The sequence below is a fragment of the Hevea brasiliensis genome, chromosome 1 (assembly GCF_030052815.1).
Source record: "Hevea brasiliensis isolate MT/VB/25A 57/8 chromosome 1, ASM3005281v1, whole genome shotgun sequence".
Classification (NCBI taxonomy): Eukaryota; Viridiplantae; Streptophyta; class Magnoliopsida; order Malpighiales; family Euphorbiaceae; genus Hevea; species Hevea brasiliensis.
The window spans coordinates 119266157-119291581 of record NC_079493.1 but is presented as its reverse complement, the minus strand read 5'-3'; the positions used below and the strand labels follow the sequence as shown (position 1 = coordinate 119291581).

General features: G+C 30.6%; 1 protein-coding gene and 2 pseudogenes across 1 annotated transcript; all 3 read right to left on the bottom strand.

Moving 5' to 3' along the window:
- Nucleotides 1-10303: 10303 nt before the first annotated feature.
- On the bottom strand, nt 10304-11128 carry LOC110663545 (probable 2-oxoglutarate-dependent dioxygenase AOP1.2; annotated as a pseudogene).
- A 3448-nt stretch (nt 11129-14576) lies between these two features.
- On the bottom strand, nt 14577-20493 carry LOC110634138 (deoxypodophyllotoxin synthase-like; annotated as a pseudogene).
- A 1202-nt stretch (nt 20494-21695) lies between these two features.
- On the bottom strand, nt 21696-25425 carry LOC110634158 (uncharacterized). The gene has a single exon (XM_021783081.2). It carries the CDS (start codon nt 24985-24987, stop codon nt 21799-21801), a length of 3189 nt encoding a protein of 1062 aa, XP_021638773.2. The 5' UTR covers nt 24988-25425; the 3' UTR covers nt 21696-21798.

The window sequence follows — 25425 nt, the reverse complement described above, 5'->3', positions numbered from 1 at the left end:
TTTGTTTCCACAAAAAAATCTTTAATTTGATAAGGAGAACTTATGACGAGTTTGAGTAATTTGGATGTTCCATCCAATTTATACAAGCTGAGAAATACGCTTATTGGTGTAATTATTAATTGAGTTGAACCAATTAATTAAGTTAAAGATTGGTTTGTTAAGTTAAAAAAAGATGGAATATGTTCACGAGCCGAACAGTTTAAGTGAAAATACACAATTAAATGCTTGAAATAAAAATTAATCCATTTACTTCGTTTTATCCTAAATATTAATTGAATTTATAATAATAAATGTAATTGAGAACTTATAGAAAATGATTTTAGAATAATACTTCCTCCGCCTAATTTTTTCTGTCATTCTTCAAAAGTTATTTTGTTTAAAATTATGACCCTGTTCGGCAGTAACTTTTAAAGCAGCATTTAGTATTTTGGCAATAATCAAAATACTCCCTATCTTAGTTATACTTTGATAACATATTATTTATAATAATATTTAGAGATTGAAAGAGTGATTTATAAAAAGTTATCCGTCTTAATTTTGAGAGGTTGAGAAAGCATTTTAATTACGGCTAATAAGATGATATTACTATTTTTACATTTAATAGCTAATCCAATGGCTATTTTTATCGAACACTTCTACTTTAAATCACTACATAAACAACTAATCACGAACAGTTAATATCTAACTGCTGATAAAACAGCTAATAGCTACTCAAATAGTAACAGCTACTAGAACAATTAATATTGTCAAACAGGGCATGTATGTCATTTTGAGAATATTAAGGTGCATTAATTAATTTTTTCTCATTTTATCCTTATTTTTACTAAGTACAATAATTATTTTTACAATTTTTTATGACTTACCTTATCATCTCCTTCTTATTAAGTGAGATAAAGAGTGATTTAGTTAAATTAAAGAGAATTTTATTTTAATTTAAATAATTTAATTACTTTTTTTTATTATCATACAAAAACATTAATAAGGCTTTTTCAAAATTCATGAATCCAACATCATCCTAAAAAATTCATGAATGCAGCTTGGACTTTATAGTATAAATATACGATCTAATCTATTAAAAAAATTTATAGTAATTCTATATATCAAATTAAAATCCTTATAATTAATATATCAAAAGCTATAGTAATTCTATATGTTAAAATATTTATTTATACTACGCATGGAAACCTCTAAAAACTCATCGATTGTATGTCATACATATGTTTTGGACACCAAAAACTCTAGGAAATGTTTTATGACTTCTAAAACAACTTTTCCATATAAAATTATCAATAATAATTTAAAAAAATGTTAATATATGCATCATCCAACTGAGACTCGACCATTAGACCTTTCCAATGAAAAAATCAAGAGAAACAGGATACAATTTAAAAACTATAGGGAAGTTGTTAGAGGTTAGTTTATAATTTAAAAACATAAAGTTGGGAGTTGAATACTCTCAACAATCTGCACGCAATCTTATTATTAATTCCTCGGTGGGGCTTTCGTCGGTGCCAACTTTTCTTTCCTAACGATTGTCTAAGTGCACAGGTACATACACCCAGCGGCGAATATATTCATATAAAATAATTATATACGCCAAAAAAAAATTGTAGAAAGATTATATTTATTCATACATCTGTAATTGAAATAATAATGGCAAAATAGAAATATAACAATTTATTAAATACCGCAACAGTTGAATAAATATCGAATTATCTAGCAATATCCTTTTAATTAATGTATGTAATAAATTAATAAAAACAATCATCATCCTTTGCATTTTGGTTCAATAATTTTCATAGCAAAAATACACATTTTATTGTTACAATAGACATTGTTAATAAAGTTAGCATAAATCAATTAACTTATCGACAACAAAAACATAAACCTGATTTATCATAAACCCAAAAAATAAAATGTAGGACGAGATTTATCAATTAAATATATTAATTTCATATATTTATGTTTTAAATTAATAATAAATCAAATTTGAGTTAGAATTTCTCAATACTGGTGCTACTGTTGCTTAGAGAAATCTTTAAAAAAAAAAATCTATATATAAAGAATCTTATCTGCAAATTAAGAAGCAACAATGTTAATGAGCGTAATCTAATCGATCGGATTAATAATTAATTAATTAATTAACTATGTATGTGATATATAAGGTTAACCTACCTCAAAATGTCTCTTAATGCAGAATTTAGTCGTTTTCCTATTGATCTGTTTTGACGTTGGGCACAGATTCTCAGCATTTTAAGAAAAAAAGTTGGAAATGCTTAGTCCCTACCCAAAGTAATTAACTCTCTGATAATAGAGGCCAGAAAGGCTGCTTTTTATTTTTTAAAGATTTGTATAATTAGGCCCCTTTACCATTGATAGTAATTATCATATTTATATTTATTTATTATCCTAATTTTACACATTTTTCTAAATTTATAATTTTTTAAAAAATTATATCAGTTTTAACCTAAATTATAATATTGATAATAATTAAATTAAATTATTTATAATATTATAATCGAGGCTAAAAATTAAAGTATACAAAATCTGAAGTTTTTTTTAAATTATTAGCATTTTTGTATACAACTTTATATAGAATCAGTTTGATAATATTAATTGTTCTAATAGCGATTAGCTGTTTTAGTAGTTAATTGTTATACTGCTAAATATTAACTATTGATAATTAATTATTTATATAATAATTTAAAATAAAAGTATTCAATAAAAATAACTAGTAAATATAAAAATAGTGATTTTTTTTATCATAGTTAAAACACTCTCTCAACTTCTAGCTACTAATATAAATATTATATCATTAAATAATATAAATAAAAGAGATAGTATTTTAACAAAATCAAAACAATAAACTCTACCTTAAAAATCGTTAGCAGGACATAACATTGGGTTAAACAGTAGGTTGCCCAATCTGCTACAGAGGAAGAGGATGTTTTCAACTGGATGGCATTATTTGTTTCTTTATTCCTTTAAAAAATATATAAAAATGCACATATAAATATACCCACATTTGCAAATGCACATTAAAATATAAATGTGGACAAGCACGTATTTATTTTATTTTATCTTAAAATTTTTAATTAATAATATATATATATATATTAAATTCATAATTATGAGATATATATATAATCATTAGTAGTCAGTTTTTAGAATCAACATACATGTTTATAGTTTTTTTAAAGATTATATTAATAATTTAATGACGAATGAATAACATCTAATATGACTTAATTTAATGGCAGAAGACATATCATTCATCTAACATATTTAAAAATAATAATAATAAATAACTAAATTATTAAACTTAATAATTAATAAGTGCTTGTTTTATATAAGAAAGCCAAAATCAAAAAGTTAAAATTTATTAATACTAAAAATTTCTTCCGATCCTAGTTTATAATAGCTTAATAATAGAAAGAAAGCAAGACAGCTAGAGTAGGCTTTGAGAGGATAGTCGTTTGCATGAGCCTCTTCGGTGCCAAGGTAGTGCAAAAATCCAATATTATCAAAGGGCTTAAACAGGAGAGGATGCTCATCATCGATTAGCTCTTCTGGCGCTTTTACTATACTTTTGCCAAAAGAAAAGAGCCCAATCGAGTATCTTGTTTGGCTTCCATTGATGATCACTCGACGTAAAGGAGCATGTACTCTGCTGTTGCTCCATGCCTAGCCAACCATATTAACAATCTGTTATAGCTAAAATTAAGTGAAAGTATCTTTAAAATTAATAGGATATTTTAGTCCAGTTGAGTCTAGTCAATATAGTAAACCATTTTATTAAAAAGCTTGACACTCGGCCAATAAATTTTAGTTCAATGGTATAGAAGAGTTTTCAAATTCAAGTTTCAGTCAAACAAAAAAATATATATATATAATCATGATCGATAGTTATATATACAATGATTGTATTTTAAAGTTTTTCCTTCAAAATGAGATAAATGGAAGCCTTGACAGGCCTGCAAGACTTCAATTAAATTCATTCAAAACCAAGGATTTGGTTGTCTATTTCTAAAAGGTAAACAACTGAACATTCACATGGTAGCTAACAAGGGGTTTAACTAAAGTTCAACCCGAAAGATGTCAAGCAATTCTATTGGCTGCAAATTGGTATGTGCAGTCTCCTATTTTTGTAACCTTGTAGACATATATATTGAGGCATGAGAAACTCGATAATAAAAAAAATTATATGACTGTGAGATATATTTAAAGGCATTAAAAATGGATAATCATATGTATAGCATGTTTCATGGAGAAAATAATTTTGAAGAGTAAAAAAATGTTTAATTAAATTTAAATAAGATTTATTTTTTGTTTAAAATTAATTTTGAGAATATGTTTTATTAAAAAAACTAATTAGATCTAATTGGGCTCTTTAAGGCTTAGTAGGAAACTTTAATTAAATAAATAAAAGCCTATAATTTTTTTTAAAGAAAAATAAAAATTAAATAAGAAATTTCCTCTTTAAGCTATTTAAATCTTCTTATTTAATGATTACATACACTTGTTATATAGATTTTTGACCTAAACCCTATAAATACCTAAAAAAAAAAGGGAGAAAAAAAAAACAAGGGGGAGAGAGGAAGGGGTGGAGAGAACAACACAACACAAGAAAAAAAAAACTTTCACTCCATCCCTCCAATTTGATGAGCTTTCCTCATCTCTTACTTTCTTTTTTCTTCTTCTTGCTTTCTTCTTTTTTTTTTTTTTTCAAAAAACCTTTAAGATTTCTTTAAAGTATGTGTTCTAAGTTATAAATATTCAAGAAATGTACTATACATATATTATTTCATATTTATGTGCCTTTAGATAGTCTCATATATTCATAACATTTATGTATATGTGATAAATTTCAGGTTGATAACAACTCTTAGCATATTCTTATTTTAGTCACTTCATTTTTAATTAATTTTTGTGTATATATGTTTTTATAAAAATTATATTTGTAATCTTCATGAAATTTTGATAATTTTAACCTCAATAATCGTGACAAAAGCTATTAAATTGAGTGAATTATGGCTGTCCAAAATTAAGGTATCTATAGATCATGATTTGCAATGCAGCTGACTTTCTCCCTCAATTCTTCATCTTTTTCTGCAATTATTGAGTCTAAAATTAAATTCAAGATCTTTTCTAACTTTTTCCTTTGGTTTCATAAAAATATATTTTACAGTTTGAGAGATATTGCAGTTTAAAAAAAATAGTATAAATCTATCATTGTTAAAAATTCTGATTTTTGTAAATTATTTGGTAATGACTTTGCCCTGGTAGTTAATTTTATAATTTAACATGATGTTTGATCTTGCTCCTATAATTTTTCTTTAATTTTTATAATTGTTTAGATATTTTTAGAAATTCAAACACAAAGACAAAGTGAATATATTAGATCTGGAAATTTCCTTTTGTTTATATATTTTTTTTGTGTTCAAATTTTAAATTGCATTTTGATTTAATTTTAATGATATATGTGATGTGATATGGTGTTATAAAGTATTAGAATTATGTTAAATGGACCCATGGCCATTGTATAATTTTGATCTATTAAAAGCCCATATTGTAAGTGATTAAATTTTTAATTGTAAGGCTTATTTTATTTTAAAAAATAAATTGGTATGTAATCCTAAGATAAGTATCAAAAAGGATAATATTTACTTGGACCTTAGTATAGCTTAACGGGAGTAAAACGAAAATTAACTTGTCATACTAGAAGAGAAAGCCCTTCTTTAAGGGTAACTTGCCCCAATGGCAACTACAATGATTAAAAGTTAATTACCCTTAAACTTTCTTAAAAAAACAATTTTGTATGTAATATGTAATAATAATAGGATTTACTTGATAAATAATAAAATCAATTTTATTTGTATATTTAACCCACTTATGTATAAAATTTAATTAAACAAATATTAGGTAAATTAAAATTAAATCTTGTTTATACAAAAACTAACTTCGGCATATAAATTAAATGTAATTAAATATTTGGTAAAAAATAAAATAAATTAGAATATTAGAAATAAATATTTTTTATGATGTAATAGCTTGAGCCTTTATGTGTTTGTTAGAATAAATTACAACATGTACATAATTTATTTAGTTTAATTATCTTTAGGGTAACTTGGTAAATAAATAAAATAATTTAATTAGAAACTTAAGGTTGTTTGTAAATTGAATTTATTTATAAATTAAATTATCAATAATAAATTAATTTTAGTCATTCGGTAAATTTCACTTAATTTAATTTAGCAATCCCATGGATAGAGTGTACTTATGCATAAAAATTGTTTATAAACAATAACTCTTGTTTGAATTACTTGCATGTGTATGTTTAAAAATTGCATCTTTAAGTAAGAAGTTTAATAAAAGAATAATAAATAAGACTTTTAGAAACATTAGTAGAAGACTGGCACTCGAATTAACAAGGTTAGATCAGGCACCTTCCCCTTATGTACTCACTATCTTGAATCTAGACACTGCGCTATGGTGATGACGATTGTGAAACCTCTGCAATGAGTGAGTTGCCATCCACGACCCTATCGGAAAATTGAGTGCATCAATCAAGTCCCTTCGATTGTCCCATCAAAAACTTACCTCAATCAGATGTCCCTCGGAAGAAACAATGAATATGTCCTAGTTATTACCCGAGTGGCGACTCCTATCTATTACCGTGATAATGTTATGAGAAAAGAGTACTTACTCATAGATTCGGTTTTATTTGGATTGCATAAATTTCATATCTAAGAAATGTTACCTAAGGAGGTGGTACTTAAGTGAGACCGATGTGACTTCATCATCTTTTCTGAGCATTAGTTAGTACATTTTATGCGATTCTAGTAGATAATCTTTCACCAAAACCTAGCTGTTTAATTTCCTATCAAAAATATGTTTATTTTTAATAAGTAAAATTTTATTAATAAAATCTAGGAAAAACTTAGCACAATAGGCCAAAACTAAACTTCAAGTCAATAGACTTACCCAATACGCCAAACTTAAAATTCAAAATGTGAATATGGTTGTTGTATTCAGCATTGAGGTTCAATTAGATATAAAAATAATTGGGTGAATTACCTTAAGGTCCATAGGGTTTGACATTATTAATTTGCCAATTCAATTTTTATAGTTTGACAATTATATTAAAAGTTCCTAAATTTTGTTTTTGTCAATTAAATAGTCCCTTCATCTATTTTTATACTTTTTTATAGTTAATCAATGCTATGAAAAGTAAGTCTAATGAGTGAGAATTGTTTTTATTCCTATATTACCCCTATCCTTCTCTCCCTCTTTCCTTCTCTCTCTCTCTCTTGTATGTCTCTTCCTCCCTCTTTTCCTTTTATAAATATATCCCTTTCTCTCTCCCTCTTTGTCCCCTACATATCTCTCCCCCTCTTTTTGATATGGTGAAGAAGTGAAAGTAATGATCCTTTGAACTAGCACCCATTGAAATACCTCAACTTCAAGAGGGTTAATAGCTACTGAAGAAGACCCTCAAAATGTGCCATAGAAGATGAGTCCAAAGCACAACAACAAAAGCATCAAGAAGTAGAGGAAGAGGAATGTGGGGAACTTCAGCAAGGGTAAGAAGAAGAAGAAGAAAAAGAGCCGGACGAAGGAGAAAGAAGGCATAAATCAAGAACAGAAAGAGCATCACTCTCGTACCCTAGAAGTCTCATTAAGTGACACTGCACGGTTAAACCTAGAAATTGCGGATGCTGACCTTGCCCACTGCAAGATCTTTGTGCATGGTCTCGATTGAAATAACACTATTGAAACACTCAAATTTGAGTTTGGGAAGTATAGGGAGATAGAGGATTGTAAGGCCATCACTACTATGTCTCAAGGAAATCCAAAGGTTTTACCCACTACACCAAATTTATCATGTTGAGATTTAAAATTATCTCAAAAAATTATATATTTGTCTCTATATAATTTTAGAGACAAATAAACATTTGTCTCTATATATTTTTAGAGACAAATAAACATTTGTCTCCTTTACTACTATTCCTAAATGTAATTAGTGACAAATATGGAGATAAATTTATATTTAACACTAATTTAACATTTAAAAACAAATATATTTGTCCATAAAAATAACTTATAGGACAAAACATCTATCTCGCTATATATCTTTATAAACTATATTATTTGCATCTGTCTCGTTATATATTTTTATAAACTATATTATTTGTCCCTAAAACTATTTTCTGGGACAGATTTTTTAATTTCTAAATCTATTTTTAGAATCAAATAAACAATATTATTTAGACACAAATCATTTTCGCCAATTCTCCATATACTAATTCCTTCATTCTACTTATTACTAATAATAATACATCTATTTATTAATCTAAATTAAAATATATTTAAAATATTATTAAAACAACTATAATTTAATTAAAGACATAATTAATAGCCGGCCCACAATGGACCTCAACTTTTAGTATTTTAAAAATGAACGAAATGAGGAAAAATTATATTATACAACGGTGATTCCATATAGGATGACCTACATTGAATTACAAGCCAATCATAAAGTAATAATTAAATTATAATGGGTCTCATAAAATTCAGTTTTATCTATATGTTAAAAACAGTTTTTTTTTTTCAAATGATAAGTACCATTTTATACTTAATTATTACTTTATGATTGATTTATCATTCCATGTTAAATGCTGACATGGAATTACAGTTGTACTATATAATATCTCCGGAAGGAGGCTTTCATTTAAATGGAGAGCCAACCTCTCCCTTCTTTAGGGAAAATGATGTGGGACTTCATCCTTTTCTCTATTTTTTATCTTTTTATATGTTATTTTTTAAAAATTTATGATTTATGATTTAAAAGTTTAATTTATATAAATAATTTATCATAATAAAGAATTAACAATATATTATAATATATAAATAAATTTTATTATATTTATTATAATATCTATAAATTTTAAAACACAAATTTAATTAAAAGTAATATTTAAAATTTTAAAATTATGTTATGAAGAATAATAAGTTGATTAGAACCTTTAATTATATATAAATTAAAATGAAAGAAAAATATATTTTTTATTTTAATACATACAAATATAATACAATAGAAGTATATATGTGTGCACGTATTATATATTTAATTTTTTGAGAAAATATTTTTATTAACTCTTTATAATCTATACACACTTGACACCTAAGCAGTTAATTCATACATAGTTTAATTAGTCATTAAAAATATTTTTGACAGAATTTTTTATTGATAAATTAAAAATTTCATATAAATAAAATTAACCTTAATCATAAATTATAAATAAATAATATAACATTTAGAAACTCATAAGTCTTTATCTCAAAAAGTTCATTATTATTAAAAACAAATAATATAACATTTAAAAGTTAACAAGTTTTTTCTAAAAAATTTAATGTTTTTTTATATTCTACTGATATTCCCAACCCAATGGACCAGGACTAATATGTTTGCGCTGGGTTGGTCCACCAAGGGGTAAAGCACTCGATATCTTCTCCAATTATAAAGATTGAACACTTGACCTCATTTAAAAAATAATAGTGCCGAACCACTCATTTTAAACACCTATTGGTCTCAAAAATTTAATTATTAAAAACAAATAATATAACATTAAGTAACATGCAATAAGATTTTACCTCAAAAATTATATTATTAGAAATAAATAATTTAATATCTAGAGATTAATAAATTTTTGTCATAAAAATTTTATTATTAGAGATGAATGGTATAACATTTAGAGACTAATAAAATTTTATCTCAAATAAATAGTCATAGTAACAAATATTTTATTTGCCTCAAAATATATATTTCTAAAAGATAATAGTGTAGTAGTGGAAAAGTTGTGGCCTTTATATTATTCAAGCAGCCGACTAGGGCATGAAAGGCGCTTAGGAAGCCTTAATATAATAAAATTGATGTATATACAACGGTTTCATTGTAAACATTAATTATAGTGAGTCCCACCATAATCAACAGTTATATTAAAATCGTTGTATGTACATACGTTTCACCAAATAAAAACTCGAAAGAAAGAAGATGAGGAATAGGATTGCGTTGTGCCAATTGACCATTGAATGGCCTATACCAACTCCACCCCAAATTGTACCATCAGTGTTTGGGTACATTTCGAGGAAGATTTTTTTTTTATATATAAGAAAAATAATGATATTAATTATGAAAAAAGAGTTTGATTTGAAAATTTAGTTTAATTTCAGTATTATCTTTAAACAATTCAACTTAATTAAAATTCACAAACCATAATAAATTTTATAAGCTAACCTAAATTTAATGAATATAAATAATATCGAAGGAATAAATTGAGATACACAGCAAGAGCGCAACGCCTGCAATGAAAACAAATGAAGAAGCTGAATGCTCAAGGGCAATCCATTGGCCACCCTTAGTTTTCACCTCTAAACCATCAACTTGATTCTGGTCTAGCACACCCAGAAAGCCATTGTCTGTGTGAATGCCAACTCCCACCTGATTTTCTTCATCCTTCTCAGGCACTCCATATCTCATCATTCGGGATTGGCAAGCAATAGATTTTTTATGCGACTCATAACCCTTCAATCCATACCTCTGAAACACCATTCTCATCACCATTTGTTCTATTTCTGATAACAGTTTTGTGTAGGAAAGCACTGTTTCACTAACCAGGAAAATTAAAACTAATTAATTGCTATGCCAAATTAAACATAAATATAGATCAGAATGCCATAAACAAAGAAAAAAAAAATTAAATAATACCAGAAATTATCATTTCCACCATTACGCCACATGGTGTTCGTGAACTTTTGCGTTCCTTCAAGAGTTGCGGCATTACTGATTGCCAAGCCTTCATAGAGAGGTCTGCTGGGATGATTTCTAAGATAGCCAAAGAAAGGTATGTCTGAAACATTTCTCATTTTGGTCTCAAGGGGAAGATGAAACAATTCTTCTGATGCAGTGAACAGAGAAACTTTATCGTAAACTGCCACAGAGCAACCATACTCCTCTAGCGCATGCAATATCCTTGGATATGCTGAGCCAAGAACTTGTTCCAGGCTCCAAATTTCCCTTGGAAAAGTCTATGACGGGAAGCTTGGGAGGATCTTGCAGAGAACCCATGACAAGCTTTATTACTACTAGAGGTCAGGGATATGGAAACATTAATAATACATTACACAAATTTGGAGAGTGGGGAACACACGGTAGAGAAGCAAGTGAGGGGCTGACACTTTGGATGGTAAATTATATTTTAGTCCTTAATATTTTATAAAAATAATAAGTCTTTTATTTTTTTAAAATAATTTTTTAAGAAAATATTTTCCTTTCAATAAAAAAAAATTGATGTTGAAGTTTTTATTTTTAATTTTAAGGTAAGATTGAGAAAGTAAAAAATAATTGATGACAATTTTTTATTTTTTTAATTGAGAATTTTATTTTATTTTTTATATTTTTGTTTTTTTATTTGAAAAAAAAAATAGAAATATAGATGGTAGTTAAGAAAAAGTTGAGAGAGAATATAAAGAGAGTGTTGAATTGTAGTTTTTATAAAAATTAAAAAGAAAATTATAAAATGCCAAAAAATTTATTAGTCCCTCTACTAGTGGGTAATGTGCGTCAAATTGATTCAATTTGTCAATTTTAAAGGTTAAATTAGTCGAAATTTTCAATTTATATTTAATTGAATTTAATTTGGAGGTGAAATTTACTATATCTCCTAATGTCATAACAAAATTTTAAATTGAAATCTTGCTGTAATTTTTTTAATTTAATTTTAATTAAAATTTAGATAAATTTAAAATTTAATAATTTCAAAAACGATTTTAATATCAAAAATAATACCACTCCAGTAATAGATTTTCTTTTTTCAAAGGATGCTATTGAAAGTGCAGTTTCTCTTCATAAGTATTAATTAGCACTACTGTTAAAATTAGCAATAAATTTTTTATAATATTAATTTTGATACCTAATATATATCAATAATATAAATAATTGTCACTAATAATACATAAAAATAAAGATATAACATTAATTATTGTTATCATTTAAAATTTTTTATGGCAATAATTATTGTCATTAATAACTTTCTTTTAATAACCACAATTTTATTATAAAATATTTACAATCACAATTTTATAGCAATAATTCATATATTATTATTATAAATTTATGACAGCAAATTTTACAATTTTGATAGTGAAATTTTTTATTTCTAAATCTAATATTTTCTTTTTATGTAAGGATAATACTAATTAATGCCACGTTAAATTAACAGATAAATTAATAAGAAACTACTAAGTAACTTATAAAATAAGGCTTCGTTTGTTTCACGCCAAAATATTTTCCTAAAAAATATTTTTTTTAATTTTTGAAAAATTGGTAAACAAAAAATATTTTCTTGGTCAAAGAAAAAATTAAATCATTTTTTAAGAAAAATAACTGTCATTTTTTAAAAAAGAGAAAGTCATTTTTTTTTTTAATTATATGCATAAAAATTAAATATATAATTCAAAAGGACTATTTTATAAAATTTAAACAATATATATGTATAAAATTCAAATAATAAAAAGCAAAAAAAAAATCAATAACTCTAATTTGCCTTGATTTAAATTTTAATTTACTATGATAAAGCCTATTTTATATGCTAACGATTAAAATATATATAGATTTTTAATTATTTTATTTAATTAAAATAATTATTTTTATTTTTTATATTATTTCCTTCTCTCTCAAATGTTATCTACTCTTTTTTTTTTTTATAGAATTTGTCAATTTAAATATTTTGATGCATAAATGTGTCCCGTCTGGATATGAAGAATCGAAAATATAATTTAGTTAACACTGCCCTCTCTTCGCGAAGGCAAACTTGAGAGGAATATTATCATAGCATGCTCTATAGACAAAATGCTTCATTTTTGCCGGAACTTGTTGCTTCCAGAATTGGTCCACCTGGGACCTTGACGCACCATACGCATCATAGAAGAGGAGGTCTCATGAACAGCAAGATGATACGCAGATTTGTCGGCTCAGTCTTAGTCTAGTGGCCAAAACATCGCTCAACTTGGGTAATGCCTCAAGTTAGATCCCTCCAAACAAAATATCAGTTTAAGGCCTTGAAATGAAAAAACGCAATCCAAAAAAAATGATATTAACATAAATATATCAGTGTTGAATTAACAAATTGGTGCCAATCATCCGTTCATTGATTCAATCAATTCAAAATTTAAATAAATAAAATTATTTTAAAATAAATTTAATATTTCATTTTTATTAATAACTCTACTATCTGTATTCTTTAAACAAATTTTAAACATATCTTCTTGCATGCGTTCTTGCTAGTAGATAATTGAGTGTATGTTTTATTGTGTTTTTCTCCATTGATGAGCTAATTTTCTTTTAGAATAGTGCTTCATGATGTACAAATCATTCTTTTACTAAAAGATTTAAATTTTCAAGTTATTTGATGGGACTCAAAAAAAGATTTAGAGTTAAACAGTGAAGTACGCAGTCAACCTAAGTTACGTGCTCTGTCAATATTATTGTATTCGGATCCTCTAAATTTTTTGTATCTTTTTTTTTATATATATAAGTGATTAATTACATTTATACAGAAATATAATATATTAATTTATACTTTAATTTTGTACTCTATTCTCAATTAATGAAATACCTTTCTTATTGTATCAAAAACATATATTGTGATATGAAACGACACATAACCTATAAAGTAATTTCAACTTAACTTGAAATATAGCAACTTAATTAATCCCTTGTTTGGAATTTAAAATTTATCAAAATTTAATTAAATTAATTTTTTTTATCAATTCTATGTTTGGAATAAAAATTTTTTAATTTTTTTTAATTTTATAAAACTTTTATTTAAAAAAAATAAAAATAAAATATAATTGTGTGAGAATTCAATTGAATTATTTTCTTATAAATGATTTATTATGAAAGAAACCAACAAGTAATACAATATTCACAACTTAAAATAATTAAATATAAATTTATATAAGAGACCTGCTTGATCAAGTTCTCATTTTATCTGCAGAATACGTTGAATTATTAATTTGATTAGCATTTATTGGAGATTCAATTTGTTATCTGACAATGGAAGAGGTAAGCGGACTTCAATAGATGCTATTCAATTGGAGTTATCTGAATTACACTTATTAATTTTGATTTAAGATATCGAAAATAATTGAAATGGCTTAATTGTATTGCGAAGACTGAGAGTTGGGTTTAGATTTTTGAATTAATTGGTCTAATTTTGACAAATTAAACTATTCAAATTAATATATTTGGCCCTTAAATATAAGAAATATAAAATATAAATAATATAGGGTAATTATACAAGAATATTAAAAAATAATGTTTCACTTAGAGTGAGATCCATGATTTTATATAGAAGGAGGATGTGCTATCTGATTATTCTGTCACTGCTCTATGCCTTATTCCAAACACAAAATCAGATCAAATTAACTCAATAAACCAAATGCAGAACACTGTTCACTTGCGCAAGAAATCTTTTAGCATCAAAGCATCATCAGCTATATATTTTGACTTGCCATCATGGCGTCACCGCAATGACTACGAAGGATGAAGGTGGAAACTCAACGTTGATCTTCTCGCCATTTTTGGTATCCACTTCCAAACCATTAACTTGATTTTGATGAAGTATGGCAGCGAAGATCTTGTCCGCATGCATGAGTGATGAACCCTATAAATTAGGCTCATCCTCTTTGGTTACTCTATTTTTCGAGAGTCGAAGAAAGTAAGTACTAGATTCAACACAAGCATCATAGTGCTTCTCTACTCCATGGCTTTAAATATCATTCTGGTCACCATGTGATCAAGCTCTGCTGCAACTTTTGCATACTCAAAAACACACCCACTAGCCCTGTAAAGGTTCACAAGAGAAATAATAAACCAGAGCAATTGGATTTCAAAGTGATCGCCTATTAGTGCAATAGTTAGGCATTATATAGCCTTCACATAAAACAGAATCATCGTAAAATATGCTAAAGATTACAGCAGAAATAGAAATAAAAAAAACTTTCCTAACTTCTAACAGCAGTAAATATCTCCTGTAGAATAGGTCTTTATTGACTGAATCAAACTACTAACAATCCCTCCCTTGAACTTATTCCTTCTGTAAAAGAATTAGTTCAAAACTGAATAAGTACTCATGCCCAGTCCTTGCCGTAACTTCTGGAAAGCATCTAACTTGAGCGGTTTAGTCATTAAGTCTGCTAGCTGATCTTTGGTACCACATAATTGTAAATCAACAATGCCTTCTTTGACTAAATCTCTAAGAAAGTGGAATCTTACTCTTATATGCTTGGAGCGCCCATGTAGGACAGGATGTTTCGATAATTTAATTGTCGAAACATTATCACACATTAAGATTGTAGCCTCTTCTTGTGACTGGCCAATGTCTTCTAGTACTCTTCTCATCCATATCGCCTGACAAGCACAAGCAGCAGCTGCTACAAACTCAGCCTCTGTGGTTGACAAGGTAACAATAGGTTACTTGCGTGAAGACCATGCCACAGCACCTCCACTCAATAAAAACACATATCCATAGGTACTTTTGCTATCAACCATGTCACCGGCATAATCGCTGTCTGTAAATCCCACGAAGTAATTTTCTCCACCCCTCCTGTAAAATACTCCATAATCTATTGTGCCCTTTAGATATCTTAGCACTCGTATTATGACGGCAAGATGGAGCTTTGTGGGATTGGCCATAAAACGACTTATGAGACTTACAACAAACATAAGATCAGGTCGAGTGGCTGTGAGATACATCAGACTACCCACCATCTGTTTAAACTGGGTTGCATCCGTTTTTTCTCCTCCTTCATCCCTGCTAATTTGTTGCCCAGGAACAATCGGATTGCTCACAGGATTATGTTTTTCCATTCCAAACCGTTGTAGGACCTCGCCAGCATATTTCCTCTGACAAATAAATATACCATCATCTTTTTGGATAATTTCGATGCCAAGGAAAAACTTCATCAGTCCCAAATCTGTCATGTCGAATTCTTTCTCCATGGAGCATTTAAATTCTGCAAGTAGCTCTTCATCATCACCTGTATATAAAAGTCATCCACATAAATACTCACGATCAAAATTTTCTTTCCCCTCCTTTTGACAAACAGAGTTTGTTCGTTAGAACTGTTTGTGAAGCCTTCTTTCAGAAAATAAGCTTCTATACGGCTAAACCAGGCTCTAGGTGCCTGTTTTAACCCATAGAGAGCCTTTCTTAATTTGTACACCATTTGCTCACACCCTTCCTTTTCGTAACCTTTTGGCTGTTCAACATAAACGTTTTCTTCCAATTCTCCATGCAAGAACGCCGATTTAACATCCAATTTGTGTAATTTCTATCCCTTTTGAGCTGCCAAAGCTATAATCATTCAAACTGTATCCATTATAGCCACTGGTGCGAATACTTCAGTATAATCTATTCCGTATTGCTGGGTGTACCCTTTTACGACAAGTCTTGCTTTGTATTTGTCGACCTCACCATGCTCATTCAATTTTGTTTTATAAATCCATTTCACACCGACCTTCTTTGCTTCGGCTGGTAACTCCATCAGACACCAAGTGTTGTTTTTCTCAATGGATCTTATTTCTTCATCCATGGCTAATCTCCATTTTCTCTCCTTCACTGCTTCTTCATAGCTCGTTGGATCTGAAATTACAAGATAGGCCATCATATTTGCTTCATCTTCTTCAGATAGACCTTCACCTGAAACAAAATCAGTTAGTCGTTCAAGGGGACGTCGGGTTCTGCCCTCCCTTACTGCAAGATTTCTTTCGACATCTAGAGTGACTTCCAGAGGTGGATGAACATCAGGTTCTGGTTCAACAATATTCTCTTCTCCGCTTGCAATTTGACTGATGTTATCACCCCACTCCAATTCAAATTCATGTTCTTCTTGTTGATTTTTGCTCCAATCCCATGGCTGATTTTCGTCAAAAATCACATCTCGACTAAGAACAATTCTCTTGTTAATAGGATCAAACATTCTGTATCCTTTGGATTTATTGCTGAATCCAAAGAATACGCAGCTCACACTCTTGTCTTCAAGCTTTGTTCGCTTTGAATCTGGTGTGTGAACATATCCAACGCACCCAAAAACTCTGAAATAATCCACAGTAGGTAGGCGATCTATTCAAGATATGAAATGTCCACTGTACAGCTTTAGGCCAATAAACTTTGGGTATGTTCTTTTCCGCCAACATCGCTCTCACTAGGTTCATTACTGTCCGATTCTTGCGCTCAGCTACTCCATTTTGTTGTGGAGTATAAGCGTGTCGCTTCACTCCTTGTTGCTTACAGTAGTCATTGAACTCTGCTGAGTTGAATTCCCCTCCTCTATCTGTTCTCAAACACTTAATCGGCAAACCAGATTCCTTTTCCACAAGTACTTTAAAGCATTTAAAATGGTAGAAGGTTTCGGACTTTTCAACAAGAAAATAACACCAGGCTTTCCTTGAAAAATCATCTATAAAGCATAAAAGGTACCTCTTGTGACTGTTTGAGGCTGGTGTGATAGGCCCACAAAGATCAGCATGAATCAGCTCTAATTTCTCAGTAGCTCTCGGTTGCTTTTCTTAGGGATTTGAGTTCGATCTTGTTTGCCCTTCATACAAGCCTCACACGTAGAATCATTCGAGGCAAACCAATTACCATTTCTTTGCTGTTCAACGTCGTAGTCCTTTGTAACTAAGATGTCCATAACGGTGATGCCACGCATTGACTCATCCGACTACTTACTTGTAGACACTTCTCATTTTCTGCAGCAGCAGGTGATTCTCCAAGCAAAATGAACATCCGGTTTGCACTCATCACTAATTCAGCCATCTTTCCCTTCAATGGATGATAGAGACTGCACACTCCATCTTTGAATAAGACTGCTACACCTTTCTCTTGCGCCCAACACTAAGCGATTGTTTCTGAGCTCTGGAACACAATAGACATCACTTACAGTAGAGCAGACCCCTTTCAGAGTCAACTTTACGTCTCCTTTTCCAGTAACCTTCATTCTTGTGTTGTTTCCAAGCTTGACTGAATGGGTGAAACTAGTGTCTAAGCTTGAAAACATTTCTGGTTACCACACATGTGGTTAGAGCACCTAATCCACAAACCTTGTCTCATGAAGCTCAACATACGCCATCATAACTCATCCTTTTCTTCTAATTCGGCATAGTTAGCTTCTTTGTTTGATTTAGGACATTCATATTGAAAATGTCCTAAATCATGACACTTGTAGCATTCAACAGTGGCTTTGTTGAATACAGCTCTTCCTCTGCCACGACCCTTCCTTCCTGCCCTTCCTCTGCTAGCGGATGAACGCCCTTCAATCTTGAGTACCTGATCTTCATCATCCTTGCGAACTCGTTAAAACTTCTGTTCATGAACGGCTAAGGTACTCTGTAGCTCATCAACTGTCATGGTTTCGGTGTCTTTGGATTCTTCAATTGACACGCAGACATACGTGAATTTTCCTGTGAGGGTACGCAAAATTTTCTCAATAATTTTGGTATCCGTCATCTCTTCTCCATTACTCCTCATCTTGTTTGCTCACATTACCCTTGCAAAATATTCATCGATAGACTCCTCCCTCTTCATTTCAAGCACTTCAAATTCCCTTCTTAATGCGTTAAGAAGAGATTTCTTCACTTTCGAATTTCCTCCAAACTTCTTCTTCATTGAATCCCAGACTATTTTCGCTGTGCGGCGGTCCAAGATCTGTTCAAAAGATAGCTTGAAATAGATAGTGCTTTACTTGATGATCCTTGGTTCTAGCATCTTCAAGTTGGGTCTGCTGTGCTTCTGTCAACATTTCTCCCTTTGGTTCTTCAAAACCATTTTCTATTAAACTCCACAGACCTTTAACTCTAAGAAGATTCTCCATCAGCTCACTCCAATGGTCATAGTGACCATCAAAGTGCGGAATTTTTGTTAATGTCTTATCGTCACTCATCTTGCTGTGTTTGATCACTCAAAGATTTGTTATTCCCTCAGGGCCAGTGGGGCTCTGATACCAATTGTAAAGGTTCACAAGAGAAATAATAAACCAGAGCAATTGGATTTCAAAGTGATCGCCTATTAGTGCAATAGTTAGGCATTATATAGCCTTCACATAAAACAGAATCATCGTAAAATATGCTAAAGATTACAGCAGAAATAGAAATAAAAAAAACTTTCCTAACTTCTAGCAGCAGTAAATATCTCCTGTAGAATAGGTCTTTATTGACTGAATCAAACTACTAACAAGCCCAAAAATCAAAAAAAAAAAAGTAATAAAAAACCATGAATCAAACTGTACAAACTTAAGAAATATATATATATATATGGAAGTAGCAGTTTAATTAGTACCAGATGCGATCATTTCCATTAAGCCACATAAGATTTGTGAAATTTAGAGTTGCCTGTAGAGATGCTGCATTGTCAATGCCCATGGAGAGGGAGTTTAGGCATCTGTCCCGACATAACCATTTAAGGGTATCTGATATATATTTTGCATTTTAGTTTCAGTGTGAAGATCAAACAATTCCTTCAGGACACCAAAGACCTCGTTGCGAAGCTGTGGAGATAGTTTCTTGTATTCTACTCTAAAACAGCCATACTCTTCAAGTGCTCGCCTAACATCAGTACAGGCTTTGAGCCAACAACTTGCGCCAGGCTTCAAAGTTTCTTGAGTGAAGTCCAGGACAGGAAGCTTTGGTGCAGGTGCAGAACCCATGATTTTTTTTTCTTCCCTTTGTGTCACTTAATATTATAAAATTTACAGGATCCTATTGGCTTGTGAACTGGCATGATGATAATCCAATTTTGTCTATAATTAATTAATTAAGTTGATTCAATATTATAATTAGGTTATTATGTTTACATATCAGAAACACTTTTTATTAAACCCTTTTTTCTTTTGTTATTTGGTATTAATAATAGTAATTGTTGAGGGGGTCATGATCTGGTCCTGGATAATCAGAGTGACGATTAATGGCGAATGTTAATTAATGACAAGTGTTTATGATAAATAAGACCACTAAATCTTAATTATTTGCAGACTTTGCATAATTCATATGTTAATTAATAGGAGTTATAGTCCAAGGACTGGAAGGGTTCCGTGTGTTTTTTTTTTCAATAATCATAGGTACAAACGTGTAATAGCTATAAGTCTACAACCATCATGCCATAATAATGCGAAGAACATATAGAATATGTACCAAAAGAATTTAACACCAGTCCATTCAAATCCCATCATATCATAAACTACGACACCGTAAGCCACTGGTTGTACAGAACTTCATGGGGACTCAATAACAACCTGCAGCCGAAATTGGAAACAGCAAGTTCCCAGAACAACGTACCAAACAGCAAGAGCAATGACAACTGTAAACAGAAACCTGAAAGCAGCAGTTGACTTGTTGCGCCAGTATGACCAATGTTGTTTCCTTAAGCAAGCCATCAATCGGGGCAAATGACAAAAAAAAAGGTGTAATTAAAAATACAAAATATGAAAAAATGATGAGTTTAAAATTAATAAAATAATATTAATTATTTATTAAAATAATATTTTTAATTTATTTAAATATAAAATAAAATAATTAAAAATTTAAAGAAAAGTTGAACGTTATTATAAGTAGCGTCTAATTTTTCTTAAATTTTTTTAATTATTTATTTTTTAATTTTAATTTTTTTATTTTATTTTATTAAATTTTAATTTAATTTTAAATTAAAAAATAATATTTATAATAAAAATATTATAATATATAATATTATATATTATAATTTTATTTATTAAAATAATATTTTTAATTTATTTAAAATATAAAATAAAATAATTAAAAATTTAAAAAAAAGTTAGGCGTCTAACTTTTCTTAAATTTTTTTAATTATTTATTTTTTAATTTTAATTTTTTATTTTATTAAATTTTAATTTAATTTTAAATTAAAAAATAATATTTATAATAAAAATATTATAATTTATAATATTACATATTATAATTTTATTTATTAAAATAATATTTATATTTTATTTAAAATATAAAATAAAATTATTAAAAATTAAAAAAAAAAGGTTGGACGCTACTATGAGTAGGTCCAACCTTTAAACTTTTTTAATTAATTTTTTATAGCATTCGGACCTTAAAAACGCTATTATAGTTAGCGTTCCGCACACACCTCATCCAACTCAGCATAATTCATTCCTTTTTAATAATTAATTTCAAACTCACTCTTTTTTAATATTTTATATTTTTTATTATACCTTTTTTGTCAAAAAGTCCCATCAATTGGGTGAAGGTACCTTGTCGGGAATTGGATGTCTTTTGAAGCAGGAGCACGGCTACCGTCTAATACCTACTAGTGATTTTGACATGACTTAAAAAGGGGGAAATTACCATTCACCTAGTAGAAAATATATAAGATCTCAAACACATGAAATAAACAAATCTAGTGCGAAACACCAATGTATACATGGATCAGTTCTCTGCAAAATATAAAATCTTCATTCAAGGATGCACATGCACCATCTTTGAACTGCACCAACCTGGGAATTTCTCGAGTTAAACTCAAGAGACGTCTTTCAAGCTATATCTCATTGAAGTTTACGAGCATGAGTTTTCAGAAAAATAATTCACAAGCAAACATTTATGAGGAAAATCAAGATGGAAACAAGCCTCTTTTACTCGATATTTTAACACAATTATCTCTTACATCAGTGAAGTTTACAGACTTTTCCTGTCAGTTATTTGTAAAAGGATTTGTTAAACTATTCTTCATTGTCATGTTCCGAATCAAGAACAGCATCTCCATTGACACCAGAAACAAGTTCTGCTTCAGATGACTTTGAAGGCAACCTCTGATACATTCTGGAACTCATAGGAAGCAGCCTACGCTGTCCAATGGTGAGAGACTGGCTAAGCTTCTCATAATTCCATCTCTGCTGAATATAGACTGCAACTGCCAGGAGAATTGCAGTGGTGGGTATGGCAATGTCTCCAAACTTAGAGTAAAAGTCCACATTTGGGTTCACAAATTCATATTCATCAGCAAAGTATGGATTGGGAATAGGAGCTCTTATGTAATCATAGACGTGAGGAAGAAGTCTGACAAATGTAATCCCCATGAAATAGAGTTCCTTCAAAGGCTTACAATCAATTTGCCACATAATATTTCCAATGACTTGTGGCAGCAAGAAAAAGTCTTGCACAAGACCCACATACTCCTCAAGTTCAGTTTCCCATTCTTGCAATGTACGGGAATTACCAGCTGAATCAATATATTTCTCCATTCGGAAAGGCTTCCGGCTCGTTTTAAAACTATGAATGATGAGAACAATTACATACCCAGTTACATGTATGGTCAATATGGCAAGGAATACCCGCTTGTCATTTGGGACACGATGTGGCTCATGAGGAGTTCTTGCAAGTAACCTGATACGAGATTTCCACACCTTCTGACAAAGTCTTAGAGTTAGCAGAAATGAAACCATGACAAGAAGCTTCACTGTATAATCAATCACATGCACCCACTGATTCTTCTCAAGATCATATGATGATGTTTCATAAGATTCAGATGACATCCTCTTGAAGAGAGCTTCTGCACCTGTAATCAGTGGAAGGCTATACCCAAGTGCCTGAACACCAAGCATCACAAGAGAAATGAAAGGAACAGAATCTGCATCCTGCTTTATGTAGAATAGCTGGCTTAAAATGCAGGCAATTGCAAATGAAAGTGTCAAAATTCGGAGGATTCCCTCAACCCCCCTGCGAGATAGAATGTCTTCTCTTTGCCTCCGATACATAATGGGTAGAGTTTGAAGCCTAACTGTACTAAAATGGAGGGGATCATCACCATTGCGTTGGCTGGATATGGAAATTCTAGCAGTTGGATTTACTAACCACCGAGATGTAGTGGGTGGATAAGAGACAACCACTTCAATTAAGCAATCCAAACCTGCTTCAAGATCCATGCTGTCAAATAAAATGTTCCATGAGGCTCGAACGTCCCTGCAGCCAACTAGATACATCTTGCCAACATGAAGGTCATAAAGGCCTTCAAGAAAAAGCACAGAAAAATTGCCATAAGCATCTCCATTAAGTGCGATTTGAGCAGATACATTCATAAGGAGCTGCTTTTCAGTGTATTCAGCTTTACCATGGTACGGAGTCTCCCCATCTGCAGACGAAATATTGTGTGAAGACCAATATCGCCCAAACAAGGGGCCGAGTGAGAGAATCTCCATCTGAAAATCAGTTCTTGTGGGCTGAGAACCAGAAAATGGATCAGGAAACGCAGAGGTGTGAAGGGTCAGGTCCTCTGCAAGAAGAGAGAGACTGGTTATGTATGCCTCAGTGTCTTCTAGTTTTGGGAACTGTAACAATGATTTCTTAAAGACAGCCTGAAAACTGAAGGGCTGATTTTTTTCCAGGATAATAGCAGCTTTCTCTATCTTTGAATAACTGTAGTATGGACGTGAGTTTCTGAAATAATTCCACAGCTCTGTGGGTCGCACTAGTTTCTCAAATGATAAAGGGAAATACGAGGCATTAATTTTACTAGTGCTGGAAAAACTCCCAATAATTATGCTTCGTTGCTTTATGGAAAATGACATAGGAATGTATAAACAGACGCGAGAATTACAGCTACTTCCATCTGTATCAACTAATCCAAGGCAACCAACCATGCAAAGCTGTCCACTGGAAGATTTCCAAATTCCTTCAGCAGCAACAGTCATGTTGCTTGGCCCAGATCTCATTGCCATAATGTACTGATTCTCCACGGGAGGGACAGCTCGAAAGACAGCAGCAACCCTTGCAGAACTGACATTTCCTTGTGCAGGCATCTGCTCACACTTGACATTCTGCATAGAGAGTTCTACACCTTTAAAACTCCCATCTGTTGCCTTAATTTCTTTATCAGACACAAAAGGACCCAACTTACTGCAAAAATCATCTGTGCCATTGCACCTCCAATGGGGCACAATTGTGAAAGGCCCTGCTCCTTCTCCAGTAATTTGCCCTAGAATTTCACAAAATCCTGTTCCTTTGTAGATATCAATGCCACCATTTGCCACACTATCTTCATATGGATATGGTTCACAAGCTTTTGAAACAAATTTTTCAGAACCAAATTCATAGTTTGATAACTTTGACAACTGAGATAAAATGTGGACTCCATCAAAGTACTTGAGATTTGATTTTGAGTTTAAACTTCTCATCTCTCCTTTGATTACCCTATTGGTCAATGTAAAACTTATTGGATAATGAAGAACAAGCAGAATTTGATCATCTTGTAGAAGAGGTGGCTGGTTGTAATTCGAATCCTTCACCCATTCCCATGGATCACTCGATTCAGACTCTCGAGAAGGCAACATTGTACTTCCCAACAAACACATGACACTTTCACCCCCATTCTTCTTAGACTCAGTGTACACTCCTTGAAACGCAATTGAAAGCTGGGTATGACCAGGCCACATCTGAAACTGAGGACTACCCTCATATGGTCTATCCCCAAATGAATCTAGTGTTATTCCCATAACCAAGAACCCATTAACACTAATTGATTTTTTAGATCGACTGGCATGATCAACATCAGTGACCCAGAAAGAAACCAAGTTCAGTGGCTTCTGAACATCCGATGAGTTACTTCTATAAGACTCTCTATCAACATATGGAATTATTGGGGCTTTACCAGCGTCCTGCCTCCAATCCCCATTCACAAAAAAGATGTCTTCTTTGATAGTGTAAACTCTATTATCTTCAGGTTTCAATGCAGTAGCAGAAGACAGAACAAAAGCACAATGTTTCTTCACTTCATCAATTCTGTCATAACTAGGGGTCGCAGTGTATTCAGCTCTAGCCTTAACAAGATCTCCTTGGAGAAACGAGTTTGTAAACCCAAATAACAAAAACCCACACAAAAACAAAAAGAGAACAAGAACAGACACACTCCTCATTGTCAAAACTCCTACAAATCTAATCACTTAAATCAAGATATCCCAGCTACCCACAAGCTAAAAATCACAAAACTTGAACACCCAATTGCTCAAATACAAATTGATAAGTGAAAATCGTAACTTTAATGCTTACCTACAAAGCTTTACTATGAAGTAAGCTACATAGCTCAACAAGCAAAGAATAGAACAAGAGGATCAAATTAAAGCTCGCAGTTTCACTGGCGTAATGCAATGTCTGCTGTGGCTGAATCTACTTTCCAAATTATAGAAGGAAACTGACCTGAAATATGGATCGTAAATTGCGACTTCTTGCCAGAATATTTATGAAGCAGAATCCCTGTGTCCGAAATTTGGGAAGATCTAGATTGAGAAAGAAGTTGAAGTAGTTCGCTGTGGTTTTTGGTTTAACAGTAACTGCTTGTGTGTTATCGTCTTGGA

What these genes read in the sequence shown, in the direction of transcription:
- LOC110634158 (XM_021783081.2), bottom strand. Translation starts at nt 24,987, where the DNA reads ATGAGGAGTGTGTCTGTTCTTGTTCTCTTTTTGTTTTTGTGTGGGTTT.